The 14,248-nt window shown below is 43.3% G+C and overlaps 1 protein-coding gene across 1 annotated transcript in view; it reads left to right on the top strand.

Annotated features, from left to right (window-relative positions):
- The first annotated feature begins 11,599 nt into the window (after positions 1-11,599).
- LOC148141963 (putative G protein-coupled receptor 139) overlaps positions 11,600-14,248 on the top strand; it is an 81,131-nt gene continuing 78,482 nt past the window's right edge. Inside the window, exon 1 of the mRNA XM_087977068.1 lies at positions 11,600-11,780. Within this exon, the coding sequence (XP_087833194.1) occupies positions 11,600-11,780 (181 nt within the window). The remainder of the gene's footprint in view (positions 11,781-14,248) is intronic.

The raw sequence follows: 14,248 nt of genomic DNA, 5'->3' as shown, positions 1-14,248 counted from the left end.
TTCTCTGACAGTGTTTAGGATACACTTGAATGTGTTTTCGATGCATGTTCAGTTGAAACATTCAAGAGGGTTTTGGATAATTATTGTGACTAAAAATAATGCAAAAGGGTGAGGGGGTGGAATACAGGAGATCATTACTCAGTAATGAGTTCAGTCAAAGAGCTGGTGTGAACCTGATGGGCCAAATAACATCGTTTTATGCCATAAGGATGTCTTGAGAGTCCTACAACTCCAGTAATATCCTATCTCAGTAATGTCATCGAACAAATACTATCAATTCTCTACAACCTCAGTTAGCCAATGCAGCCCTACTTATCTCTGTAACTCATACAGACCATATAAACCTCCTTTCCCTGGAATCTCCTCCATAATCTCCAATCCTCTGTCTCTATATAATCTTTCTCAAATTTTGCAGCTCTGCCTGTTTTGTTAGCTACTCTGATCCACAGAAATCTTCCAATCTTTGCAATCTCCTCCAGTCCAATAATCATCAAAAGTAATCTTCAATTAAGAACATACTGATGACCATGAAAACATTGTTGATTGTCAGTGAAATCTATCTGGTTCACTAATATTTCTCAGGAAAATCTGCCATACTCAGCTAGTCTGGCCTACATGTGACTCCAGACCCACAGCAATGTGGTTGACTCTCAATTGACTTTGAAATGGACCAGCAAGTTTTTCAAATGTACCAATCGCTACAAAGCCTCAAAGTGATCAACCTGCATGGTTCACCTAACACCGACCTTGGCATCAGAAAAGACAATGGCAGAAACAGTCCTGTCGGCCCTACAAAGTCCTCCTTCCTAACATCTGGGGCTGAGTGCCAAAATTGGGACAGCTGTCTCACAGACTAGTCAAGAAACAGAATACAATCGTCATTCTCACGGAATCATATGTGGCGGCACTGTGTGTCTGGAGGGTGGAGCTTTGGCAGTTCTCAATATTAACTCCAGACCCCATAAAGTCTCATGGCTTCAGGTTCAACACAGGAAAAAAAGACTCCAGTTCATTTCCACCTACAATCCTCCCTCAAGTGATAGATTGATACTTGTCCATGCTGAACAACACTTGGAAGAAGCACTGAAAATGACAAGGGCACAAAATGTACTATGGGTGGAGGATTTCAATGCCCACCACCAATAGTGGCTTGGCAGCAGTACTACTGATCGAGCTGATTGGGTCATCAAGGACATAGCTACTATACTGTGGTACGTGGTGAGACAACCAACAAGAGGGCAGAAAAATGTGTTGCTGGAAAAGCGCAGCAGGTCAGGCAGCATCCAAGGAGCAGGAGAATTGACGTTTCGGGCATAAGCCCTTCTTCAGGAACCAACAAGAGGGTAAAATATACTAGACCTCATTGTTACCACTCTACCAGCTGCAGATATGTCTGTCCATGACATGTCCAATGAGAGTGATCACGGCACAGTCCTTGAGGAGAAAAAGTCCCGCCTTCACATTGAGAACAACCTCCATCACGTTGTGTGGCTCTACCACTGTGCTAAATGGGACAAATACCAGTCTTCAGCCAATTTGATTCACACCACGTGCTATCCATACATGGCTGGAGGCATTGGTTACTGCAAAGGCCACAGGCTCTGGCAACATTCCAGGAATAGTACTGAAGTCTTGAGCTGCAGAACATGCTGCTCCCCTCGTCAAGCTATTCCATATAGTTACAGCACTGGCATCTACCCAACAATGTGAAAATATGCTCATGTATGTCATGTACATAAAAAGCAGGACACATCCAACCCAACCAATTACCACCCCATCAGTCTACTCTCAATCATCAGTGAAGTGATGGATGGTGTAGTCCACACTGCTATCAAACAGCACCTGCTCAGCAATAACCTACTCAGTGACACCCAATTTGAATTCCACAAGTGCCACTCAGCTCCTGACCTCATTACAGCCTTGGGTCAAACATAGACAAAAGAGCTGAATTCCAGAGGGGAGGGGAGGGTGATAGCCCTTGACATCGAGGCTGCATTCGACTGAGTGTGGCATCAAGGAGCCCGAGCAAAACTAGAATCAATGGGTATCAGCAAACTCTGCTGTGGATAGAGTCAGTCCTGACATGTAGGAAGATGGTCATGGTTGTGGAGGGTCAGTCATATCAGCTTCAGCACATCTCTGCAGGAGTTCCTCAGGATAGTGTCCTCAGCCCAATCATCACTAACTGCGTAATCAATGACCTTCCCTCCACCATAAGGTCAGAAGTGGGGATGTTCCCCGATGTTAGCACAACGTACAGCACCATCAGTGACTCCTCAGAAACCGAAGGAGTCCATATTCAAATGCAATAAAATGTGGATAATTTCCAGGCTTGGGATGACAAGAGGCAAGTAACATTTGAACCACTGATATGCCAGGCTGTGACCAACATCTACAAGAGACAATCTACCTACCACCTCTTGACATTCAATAGTGTTACCATCACTGATTCCCCCATTATCAACATCCTTGGAATTATGTTTGATTAGAAACTCAACTGGACTTGCCACGTAAATACATTGTCTATAAGAGCAGGTCACAGGCTTGGAATACTGTGGTGAGTAACTCACCTCTTGACTCCTGAAAGCCTGTCCACCATCTACAATGCACAAGTCAGGAGTGTGATAGAATAGTCCCCACTTGTCTGGATGAGTATAGCCCCAACAACACTGAAGAAGCTTGACAGCATTCAGGACAAATCAGCCTGCCAGATTGACACTGCATCCAAAGGCATCCACTCCCTCCACCACTTTACCTAAGCAACAGCAATGTACACTATCTACAAGATGCACTGCAGAAATTCACAAAAGATCCTCAGACAGCGACATCCAAACCCCAGACCACTTCCATCTCGAAGTACAACAGCTGCAGACGTATGGGAACACCGCCACCTTCAAGTTCTCCTTCAGACCACTTACTATCCTGACTTGGAAATATATTGCCGTACCTTCACTGTTGCTGGGTCAAAGTTCCCTCTCTCCCTGGAATTCCCTCCCTAATAGCACTGTGGGTCAATCTACAGCAGATGGACTGCAGCAGTTCAAAAATGCAGCTCACGCCCACCACCTCAAAGGCAACTAGGGATGGGCAATAAATGCTGGCCAGCCAGCAATGCCCACATCCCACAAAAGAAACTCCCTCCAGCCCTGACGATTCTCATGATCTCAATAACATCCTCAAACCAATAAAATGCTCATTATACCTGCAACATTCTCCAGCACCTACAACTCTGCCCATCTCTTTTCCTTGCTCCAGCTGTGACAATGCTTTCAGCCATATAACCTACTCCAATGTTAACAGCCTCTAGTCCCTACAGCGCCTCCGATTCTATAATCATCTTCTTCCCGTAAACAGCTCCCCATTGCTTTCTAAATCCATCTCTATCTGTGGAAGCACCTCCAGTCCTCCCTGTCTCTGTAATCTCTGCCAGATGTTAAAACCCTCTACATATCTGTAACCTTCATTAGCTTCTTTACTCTCTCTTTTCGACCTCCTCCAGCTATTAAAATCCAGTCTAACTGCAAGAAAGGTTACACCCTTGTCAGTAGGGCCTCCTCATCAATTGTCTGCAGCACCAAGACAAGCTTTTTTCTGTTTTCTGCCAGCTCGCAATGCCAACCTCATCCACCCATAACGTCCCTTTTTATCTCTAACCTCTTGCAAATGATCCACCCTCATTTCAATGACCTTCTGAGGAGGCAGAGGCTTTCGAGAATGGAGCCTTGTAGGGTTTAGAGGATGTTACAGAAGTAGGAATGTTTATAGAAACTGGAGGGTTTAGAGAGGTGGGAAGGGTTATAGTTCATGAAGGATGTTACAGAAACTGACAATTTGGAGGCACAGAAGATCCATGAAGAATCTTGGATTTTCCTGGTTGGCTGTGGGTTTCAAGACAAAAATGCTATTGAGTTGCAAATGAATAGGCCCATTATCGAGCCCAGGATCTTCCTATTCTCACTGTGACATTCTGTACTGGAATAGTTGCCAGTTGCTGACTCTGGCACAGTGTAGAGAGAGAGTCTGTAATCTTCTTGATTGGTATGAGGAGCTCAGTTCCAGGACAGGTGAGAGCAGCAGACCATGTTTCGGTGGGAAAGGGAACATAAGATCTTTCTGATGTCATTGTGGGACTCATTTCCGGAATAGATGTGAGCAGCTGTTAATGCCTATTGCCTGGGACTTATTAAGTTTTAAATGCATTTACTAATTCTGTGTCTATGTATTGACGTGATTCTGAACTGAAACAGATACAATAGAATTGTTCTTCGAGGAGAAAGTGAGGACTGTAGATGCTGGAGATCAGAGCTGAAAATGTGTTGCTGGCAAAGCGCAGCAGGTCAGGCAGCATAAAAGGAGCGAGAGAATTGACATTTCGGGCATGAGCCCTTCTTCAGGAATGAAGGGCTCATGCCCGAAACGTCGATTCTCCTGCTCCTTGGATGCTGCGTGACCTGCTGCGCTTTTCCAGTAACACATTTTCAGCACAATAGAATTGTTGCCCTGCAGACAAGAACTCCCAGGTATCAATTCCTGAACAGCAGCCAATGCAACAGAGCCTCAGATCAAAGTACATTCTCACTTCCTGAAATAGAACATAGAACATAGAACAATACAGCACAGAACAGGCCCTTCGGCCCACGATGTTGTGCCAAACATTTGTCCTAGCTTAAGCACCTATCCATGTACCTATCCAATTGCCGCTTAAAGGTCACCAAAGATTCTGACTCTGCCACTCCCACAGGCAGCGCATTCCATGCCCCCACCACTCTCTGGGTAAAGAACCCACCCCTGACATCTCCCCTATACCTTCCACCCTTCACCTTAAATTTATGTCCCCTTGTAACACTCTATTGTACCCGGGGAAAAAGTTTCTGACTCTCTACTCTATCTATTCCTCTGATCATCTTATAAACCTCTATCAAGTCACCCCTCATCCTTCGCCGTCCCAACGAGAAAAGGCCTAGCAGTCTCAACCTATCCTCGTACGACCTATTCTCCATTCCAGGCAACATCCTGGTAAATCTTCTCTGCACCCTCTCCAAAGCTTCCACATCTTTCCTAAAGTGAGGCGACCAGAACTGCACTCAGTACTCCAAATGTGGCCTAACCAAAGTCCAATAGAGTTGCAACATCACTTCACGACTCTTGAATTCAATCCCTCTGCTAATGAACGCTAATACATCATAGGCCTTCTTACAAGCTCTATCCACCTGAGTGGCAACTTTCAAAGACCTATGAACATAGACCCCAAGATCTCTCTGTTCCTCCACCTCACTAAGAACCCTACCGTTAACCCTGTATTCCGCATTCTTATTTGTCTTTCCAAAATGGACAACCTCACACTTGGCAGGGTTGAACTCCATCTGCCACTCCTCAGCCCAGCTCTGCATCATATCCAAGTCCCTTTGCAGCTTGGTCACCTCCTCAAAGAATTCAATCAGACTTGTAAGGCAAGACCTACCCTTCACAAATCCGTGCTGGCTGTCCCTAATCAAGCAGTGCCTTTCCAGATACTCATAAATCCTATCCCTCAGTACCCTTTCCATTACTTTACCTACCACCGAAGTAAGACTAACTGGCCTGTAATTCCCGGGGTTATCCCTATTCCCTTTTTTGAACAGGGGCACAACATTCGCCACTCTCCAGTCCCCTGGTACCACCCCCGTTGACAATGAAGATGAAAAGATCATTGCCAACGGTACTGCAATTTCCTCTCTTGCTTCCCACATAATCCTAGGATATATCCCATCAGGCCTGGGGGACTTGTCTATTCTCAAGTTGTTCAAAATATCCAACACATCTTCCTCTAGCTTACCAGTCCGTTTCACACTCTCCTCTTCAACAATACGGTTCCTCTCATTGTTACAATTGAATAGTGTTCATGTGAGAACAAACGTTTGTTTCAACTTTGAGAATTGAATCTGCATAATTCACCATAATCTGTGTAGTAGAACAGTTCAGTTTACCTGTCACAGTGTGGGATATATTTACACACTTGTGTGCCTGACTCATTTTCATAAAGTTTTGTTCATGGTTTCTCTCTGCAAGGCTCCTGTAGCCAAAATATTGACTTAGCCGGGCAGCATGGTGGCTCAGTGGTTAGTACTGTTGCCTCAGAGCACCAGGGACCCAGTTTACTTCCAGTCTCGGCCGACTGTTTGTGTGGAGTTTGCACATTCTCCCCATGTCCACCTGGGTTTCCTCAGGGTGTTCCGGTTTCCTCACACAATCCAAACATGTGCAGGTTAGGTGAATTGGCCATGCTAACTGTTCAGGGATATGCAGATTAGGTGCATTAGTCAGAGGCAAATGTATAATAATGAGGAATGGTTTGGGTGGGATACTCTTCGGAGGGTGGATGTGGGCTTGTTGGGCCGAAGGGCCTGTTTCCACACTAGGGATTGTAAGATTGACTTCAAACAAAAGTTAAACTATCCTTTTCTTTGTAATCTCCTTCAGTCCCTGTGGCAAGGTGATCCAAAGACTATTAACTTTCTGAGAGAGAAACTCCTCCTCATCTGAGACTGAAATTAGCGCTTCTTAATTCTGCAACTATGCCCTCTGGTCCTAAACTGTTATATAATCCTCCCAGCTTTTATCCTGTCAAACCCCTTAAGAATCTTAGCTTTTTGTGCATCACTTAGGAGAAACACAAGTCCCTCTCTATTACAGCTTTCTGCAGCTTTCCCCATTTAAATAATATACTGTTCTTTGATTCTCCCTTCCAAAATGACCAAGTTTTTATGTTATCCTCCATTTACTCCAGTGTTGCTAAAACACTTTGATGCCACATTAGTTCCGAAGTGGCCATGAAGTTGAGAGCAGTTACTCTCACACTGCCTCGAGGGTTCTGTTCTCTTTGTGTGTCTAAATCGAGGCTGGAATGACGTCCGGAGTTGAGCGGGCGTTATAGAACCCAAACTGAGCTGTCACTTCTCTGTTGCTGAGCAAGTGCTGTCTGATCATGCTGTTGATGTCCCCTTCCACCATTTTACCGATGATCGAGAGAAGACTGATGGGGCATAATGACTGATTTGGATTTGTACAGCTTTTTATGCACAGGGCATAATTGAACAATTTTCCACATTAGTAGATGCCAATGGTGCATCTATATTGGAACAAATTAGCTAGGGGATGTTTTGGGACTTTTTCCAGGGCACTTTGCTGATGTTTTTCAATATCAAGTGCAGTGAATCAATTTTTCTGAAAGACCTTTGGAGAAGGTTGAGATAGTCCAACTTCTCAAAACTTCTGGCTGAAGATTGTTGTAAGTGCTTCAAATTATCCTTTGCACTGATAGATTGCCTCCTCCTGTCAATGCAGATGGGGATATTTGAGGAGGCTCCAGCTCCAAAGTTTAAATGTCCTCTCGCTTTCACAAATGCATATTGCAAATCTGCTGAGCTCGCTACACCCTGTCTATCTGCTGCTGCTTAAGTTTGATCCCTGATTCATGGTCATAATGTTCCCATTTATCAACTACATCTGTCTTTCTCATTAAATCCCCTGTATTTAGGATGTCCTTTCCTGGTAAATGATTGTAGAACATCTTGTAGCTGGTGCACACTGCTACTACTGTGGTAGAGGGAATGTGTATTTGTGAATGTGATGCCTATTAAGAAGGCTGCTATGTAATGGATGGTGTCAAACTTCTTGAGTAATGTTGGAGCAAAATACATCCAGGCATGTGGAGGTATTCCATCACAGACTTGACTTGTAGGTGGAGGACAAGCTTTAGGGAATTTGGAGATGTGCTATCTACTACAGGTCTTTAATCTGTTCCTGCACCACCACATTAATATGATGAGTCCAGTTCAGTTTCTGAGCAATTATAACTCCCAAGATGATGCTAGTGATTCAGTGATGGCAATTTCATTGAGTGTCAAGGGGCCAGATTCTCTCTGATTGGAGATGGTCATTGCTGGCACCTAACTGGCACTGTGTTACTTGTCACTCAGTAGCCTGAGCCAAGCTATTGTTCAAGTCTTGCTGCCTTTGGACTGATTTTGTAATCTGAAGAGTTGAGAATTGTGAAATAATGAACGAACTTCATTACATATGACCATAAGAAGGAGGGAGCTTACAAATGAGTGGTTTTTCCATGTGCCTGCTGCCTCTGTCCATCAAGATGGGATTGGATTTTGTAAGTCCTGTCTAATAAGCCTTGATGTAATGCATCTTGTAGATGGTGTACACTGCTCACACTGAGCATCGGAGGTGGAGAGGATAGATTTTTGTGGATGTGTTGGTGTTTCTGTATTGGGTTATTCTTGGGATGGAATCTATCATATCCTTGACTTCCATATTACCAATGATAGACAGGCTTTGGGGAGTAAGGAGGTGTGTTACTCACTGCACAATTCCTATTCTCTTGAAGACAAGTTCATTATATGACTAGTCCAGTCCACTTTCTGGATGCTGATAAACACCGTGTTGTGGACTCAGTGATGGTCATGGTCTTGATAATCAAAGAAGGATGCTTTGATTCTTTATTGCTGTATTTACCTGGCCTTTGTGAGTGGCATGAATATTACTTGCCACTTGTGAGACCAAGCCTGGATATTTTCCAGATGTTATTGCATTCTAATGTGGACTGCTTCATCATCTGGGAAAATGGTTTAATCAGTCAACATTTCCACGTGTAGCTTTATGATGGAGGGAAAGTCATTGAAGCAACTGAAGATGGATGAGCCTTGGACACTCTATCTCCTGAGGAATGCCTGCAGAGATGTCTTGGAGTTTGAATTACTGACAGTAAGAGCAGCAAATGTTTTTGCCAGTGATAACTCCAACCAGCAGACAGTTTTACTCAGGTTACTATTGTCACACTCGGTCAAATGATGCCTTGATGTTCACAGTAATTACCGTCATTTCTGTTTTGGAGTTCCATACTTTTGAATTAAGCTTGTAATGAGGTCTGGATGTAAGTCACCCTGACTGAACACTAAATCAACATCACTGTGTAGATTTTTGCCGATTAATCGCATTATTGCTGACACTTTCCTTCATGTTTACATGATAGACTGTACACTGATGGGTCACTGCTTTTTATACACAGGATATACTTGGGGAATTGACCACATTGTTGGGAATTGTCAGTGTTCCTAATGGAACAGCTTGACTAGGGATTCCAACTGGAGTTAAATGTTGTCTGTTCCCACGACCTTAGCTGTTTCCAATGTCTCCAGCCATTTCTTGATATCCTGTGAGTGTATTGAATTCTTTGCCAGTTGCCATCTCTGATGCCGTCTATGGACCATGGACGGAGGTTGAAATGTTTCAAATGCTTGGCACTTTCTGGCTGAAGATTGTTACAAATGTTTCATCCTTATTTTTGCCCTTATGTGCTGGGCTCCCTGTAGCAGTGGATGCATTTGTTGGAGAGCAGCATCCTCCTCCGTGATTTGTTTCATTGTCCAGAAACTTTCATGTACAAACCCTTCATCAGGAAGGATTCAAATCAGGAAGTCAAATCAAGGTGGGAGTTTCATAGTGAATGGTTAGGGTTGAAGGAGTGTAGTGAAACAGAGGGACCTAGGCATTCAGGTGCACGGTTTTCTGAAAGTGGAGTCACAGACAGGGCAGTGAAGAAGGCTTTTGGCACACTGGCCTTCATCAGTAACAACATTGAATATAGAAGTTGAGAAATTATGTTGCGGTTGTACTGAACATTACTGAGGCTGTACTTGGAGTATTGTGTTCAGTTTTGATCAGCTTGCTCCAGGATGGATGTTATTGAATGGAAAGAGTGCAGAAAAAAATTACAGGGATTTTGCCAATACTCAATAGTCTGAGTTCTAGGGAGAGGTTGGACAAGCTAGGACATTGTTTCCTTAGAGCGTAGGAGACTGAGAGGGGATCTTAAAACATATATAAGATCATGAGAGGCATGGATAGGGTGAATGCACTCAGTTTTATTGCCAAGGTTAGAGAATAGAGGACTAGAGGGCATCAGTTTAAGTTTAGGAGGGAAAGATTAAAAGGGCAACTGAGGGGCAACCTTTTTACACAGAGGCTGGTCCGTTTGTGGAGTGAACTACCAGCAGAAGTCGATGAGTTGGGTATATTAACAACATTTAACAGACATTTGGACAAATACATGGATGGGAAATGGTTAGAATGGCATGGGACAAGTGCAGGGAGATGGGGTTAGTGTGGATGGACATTTTGGTCGGCATGGACCAGTTTCGACCAAAGGCTCTGACACCATGCTGTAGGACCCAATGACTTTATCAATTTATTCTTAAGTAACAGGCCAGAGAGTCTGAACGGACTCCTCCTGTTCCCATCTAACAGACTCAAGAGGTTGAATGGATTCTGCTTTTCCTGTGCAACAAATTCAAGAGGGTCAATGTCTCCCTACTGCATCTTCTGTGTAACAGATGTGAGAGGCTGAATGGCCTCCCCTTGTTCCTGAGTAATCGATTTCAGAGGCTAAATGGTTTCCTCCTGTTCCTATGCAACAGGCTCAAGTGGCTGAATGTCCCCTATGGTTTCTGTGTAACAGACTCCAGACATTGAATAGCCTCCTCCTGTTCCTCTGTAACAGGCTTTCGAGGCTGAGTGAATTTCTGTTTCTGGTAATAGATTCGAGAGGCTGAATGCCTCTTCCTCTTCCTTTGCATCAGACTCGAGAGACTAAATGGCATGTTGTTCCTCTTTTGTAACAGTCTCGAGAGGATGAGTGGCCTCCTACAGACTCTGTGACTGGCTCAAGAACCTAAATGGTAACCTATGGATTATGAGCAGCCGTTAAACTGTATCTGATGGAGGTCCCTCCCATCTCAGTTACTGAAACATAAGCAACACAATGTAGTGCAAGTGTCCTCTCGGTAATGCCCCCTCCAGCTGCAGTAACACTTGTCTATATTTTAAATGGATTCCCTTTGCAAAATATGCCAACATTCTAGCTTTCCACCTCTTCCAATGGTGATAGGTTAGAATGGGCTGAATGGCCTCCTCCTATCCCTTGAAACAGCCACATGGGGACAGAATTGCTCCCTCCTGTTCCTGAGCTGCAGTCTCAATGCTCTGAATGATGTCTCAAGGTTATGAAAGGATTTGGTACAGTGCACTTTCCAGTCAGAGCAATATTACACAAAGTCATTGGGCAATAAATATTGTTACCTTGGCTTATGCTCTCTAGAAATTTCCCCATCAGTCATTTTATGCTATTTTATCACTGTCTCCTTTTATGAACAGGGTGGGACATATATAACCCTGCAGTGTTCTGGCACTACTCCCACATACAAGGAGGAAGTATTAAAAGGATTGGAAGATTTATGGTCCATCCCTCAGTAATCCTCATCCATTCCATCCTGACTGAGTATATGTTCCCTCTTATTGTGATATTAAACGTGATGTAAAGAAGGTATTAGCTGAACTTGTTTGTTCACTGGCAGTGACTAATGTCAGTCTCCATGGATTATAATTATCCCAGTGGAGTGTTTTCATTGTTTAATTATAAATGGGCTCTGTATTATGTGTTATTCTATAATAAGAGTGGGAACATCACCCACAGGACTAACAGGGATCAGCCCTTCCAGAGGGGGGAAGGAGAGCTCAGAATCTGAGAACTTTAGATTGGAGTGTTCCAACAATGGATCAGAATCTGAGAATAGTGGACTGGAATGTGACAAACATGGACAAGAGTTTATCCTTTTATATTTGGTATCTTTCTACATATTATGATCGAATAACATTATCACAGCAGATCTTATATGCACTTGTGATTATTCAGTACTTTTATTATCCTATCCTGGCTATCATTGGTGTCCCTGGTAAGTCTCACTATTCAGTTGTTACTTCAGTTATTACTTCAGTTAAACCACGTATAACTGTGTTACTGTTCTCTTCAATTACTCAACAGCCCTTGCCGCTGTTGTTATAAAGTTACATAGCACAAAAACAGATCCTTGGTCTAATCAGTCTATGCCAAAAATAATCGCAGTCTAAACCAGTCCTACCTGCCTACTCCTGGCTCATATTCCTCCAAACCTTTCCTATTCATTCAAAATTCCAAATGTCTTTTAAATGTTGAAATTGTACCGATATCCATCCCTTCCTCAGGAAGTTCTTTCCACAAACAAACCAGTCTCTGTACAAAAGAAACCCTATCTTTTTTAAATCTTTCTCCTCTCACTTTAAAAATGCATCCCCGAGTCTTGAAATCCCCCACTCTAGGTAAAAGATAGCTACCATTAACTCGATCTGCACTCTCTATATTTTGCAAACTTCTATCTCAACATCCTGCGCTCCATGTAAAAGGTCCCAGCCTATCCAGCCTTTCTTTCTAACTCAACCCTTCCATACCTGGCAACACCTTGGAAAATCTCTTCTGAACCCTCTCTAATTTTATAACATCCTTCCTATAATGGGGCGACCAGAACTGGACACAACATTAAGGAAAAAGCCTCACCAAAATCCTGTCCAATCTTAACACGAATTCCCAACTGCTATACTCAACATGCCAAAAACCTTTTTAACCAGCCTGTAAAAATGTGCTGCATACTCCAAAGAATTATATGCCTACAGCCCGAGTAAATGTTCCTCTAAAACTCTGAATCCAGATATTCACTTTAGAATCAATACTAACTGCATCAGTGAACCTGTTCATTCCCTCTGCTCGTCTTCGCTACTTACAGTATCCCTCGTGGATGTATGTGTAACTCAGTTTTGGCTGTGACAATGGTTTCATTGTAACACACACGCACACACACACACACTTGCCTCATTCTGATGCAATGGAGATATTGAGATATACATCCGTGGAAGGCCCATTAACTGTCATTCAGCATGGTGTTACGACATAGCAGTGAACCCTTCTGTTAATTAAACCAAACACCCAGAAAAGCTCACCTCGCGTCGTAATCTGTTAACATATGAGTGAAAGAGAACTCCCAAATTCCACTATTTAAAGAAAATAATATCAATTTATTCTTTAACTCTAAAAGCGAACATTAAAGAACAACTATTCACAGCTCTAAGCCATCCTTTCTCTTAACTGCTTATATTTGCCTCCAACTTAATAACAATATACTGTTGCAACAAACCACTGACTAAAATTTCTTCAACTTAATTTCAAAATGGACTTCAGTAAAGCCTTTGATAAGGTTCCACATGGTAGGCTATTGGAGAAAATGCAGAGACATGGGATTGAGGGTGATTTTGCAGTTTGGATTAGAAACTGGCTTTCTGAAAGAAGGCAGCGGGTGGTGGTTGATGGAAAATATTCAGCCTGGAGCCCGGTTACTAGTGGTGTGCCACAAGGGTCTGTTTTGGGACCACTGCTGTTTGTCATTTTTATAAATGATTTAGATGCACGCATAGGGGGATGGGTTAATAGATTTGCATATGAAACTAAATTTGGTGGAGTAGTGGACAGTGTGGAAGAATGTTACAGGTTGCAGGGGAACTTGGATAAACTACAGAATTAGGCTGAGAGGTTATTCTTCACTTTGGTAAGAATAACAGGAAGGCAGAGTACTGGGTCAATGGAAAGATTCTTGGTAGTGTGGATGTGCAGAGGGATCTTGGAGTCCATGTACGTGGATCCCTGAAAGTTGCCACCCAGGTGGATAGTGCTTTTAAGAAGGCATACAGTGTGTTAGGTTTCATCGGTAGAGGAATTGAGTTCTGGAGCCGGAATGTCATGCTGAAACTACAAAACTACAGAATATTGTGTACAGTTCCGGTTGCCACATTACAGAAAGGACGTGGAAGCATTGGAAAAGGTGCAGAGGAAATTTACCAGGATGTTGCTTGGTCTGGAGGGAAGGTCTTATGAGGAAAGGCTGAGAGACTTGAACCTGTTCTCATTGGCAAGAAGAAGGCGAAGAGGGGATTTAATAGAGACATACAAGATGATCAGAGGATTAGATAGGGAGGACAGTGAGAGTCTTTTTCCTAGGATGATGACGTCAGCGTGTACGGGGGGACATAACTACAAATTGAGGGGTGATAGATTTAAGACAGATGGCAGAGGCAGATTCTTTACTCAGAGAGTGGTAAGGGTGTGTAATGCCATACCTGCCAATGTTAGGGACACTTAAACAATCTTTGGATAATCATATGGATCATGATGGGATAGTGTAGGGGAATGAGCTGAGGATAGTTCACAGGTGCAACATTGGGGGCAGAAAGGCCTGTTCTGCATTGTATTGTTCTATGTTCTATGTTCTAAAACCATACAGCAGCTGTCATTATCAGTGTCTTTCTTCTACTGTCTACAGATCTCCCTGGGTTGTCT

Source organism: Chiloscyllium plagiosum, unplaced genomic scaffold (genome assembly GCF_037043375.1).
Source record: "Chiloscyllium plagiosum isolate Xiang-an unplaced genomic scaffold, Cpla_swu_hap1 HiC_scaffold_31, whole genome shotgun sequence".
NCBI lineage: Eukaryota > Metazoa > Chordata > Chondrichthyes > Orectolobiformes > Hemiscylliidae > Chiloscyllium > Chiloscyllium plagiosum.
The sequence above is the reverse complement of the archived record's forward strand: the minus strand, read 5'-3'. Positions and strand labels throughout refer to the sequence as shown.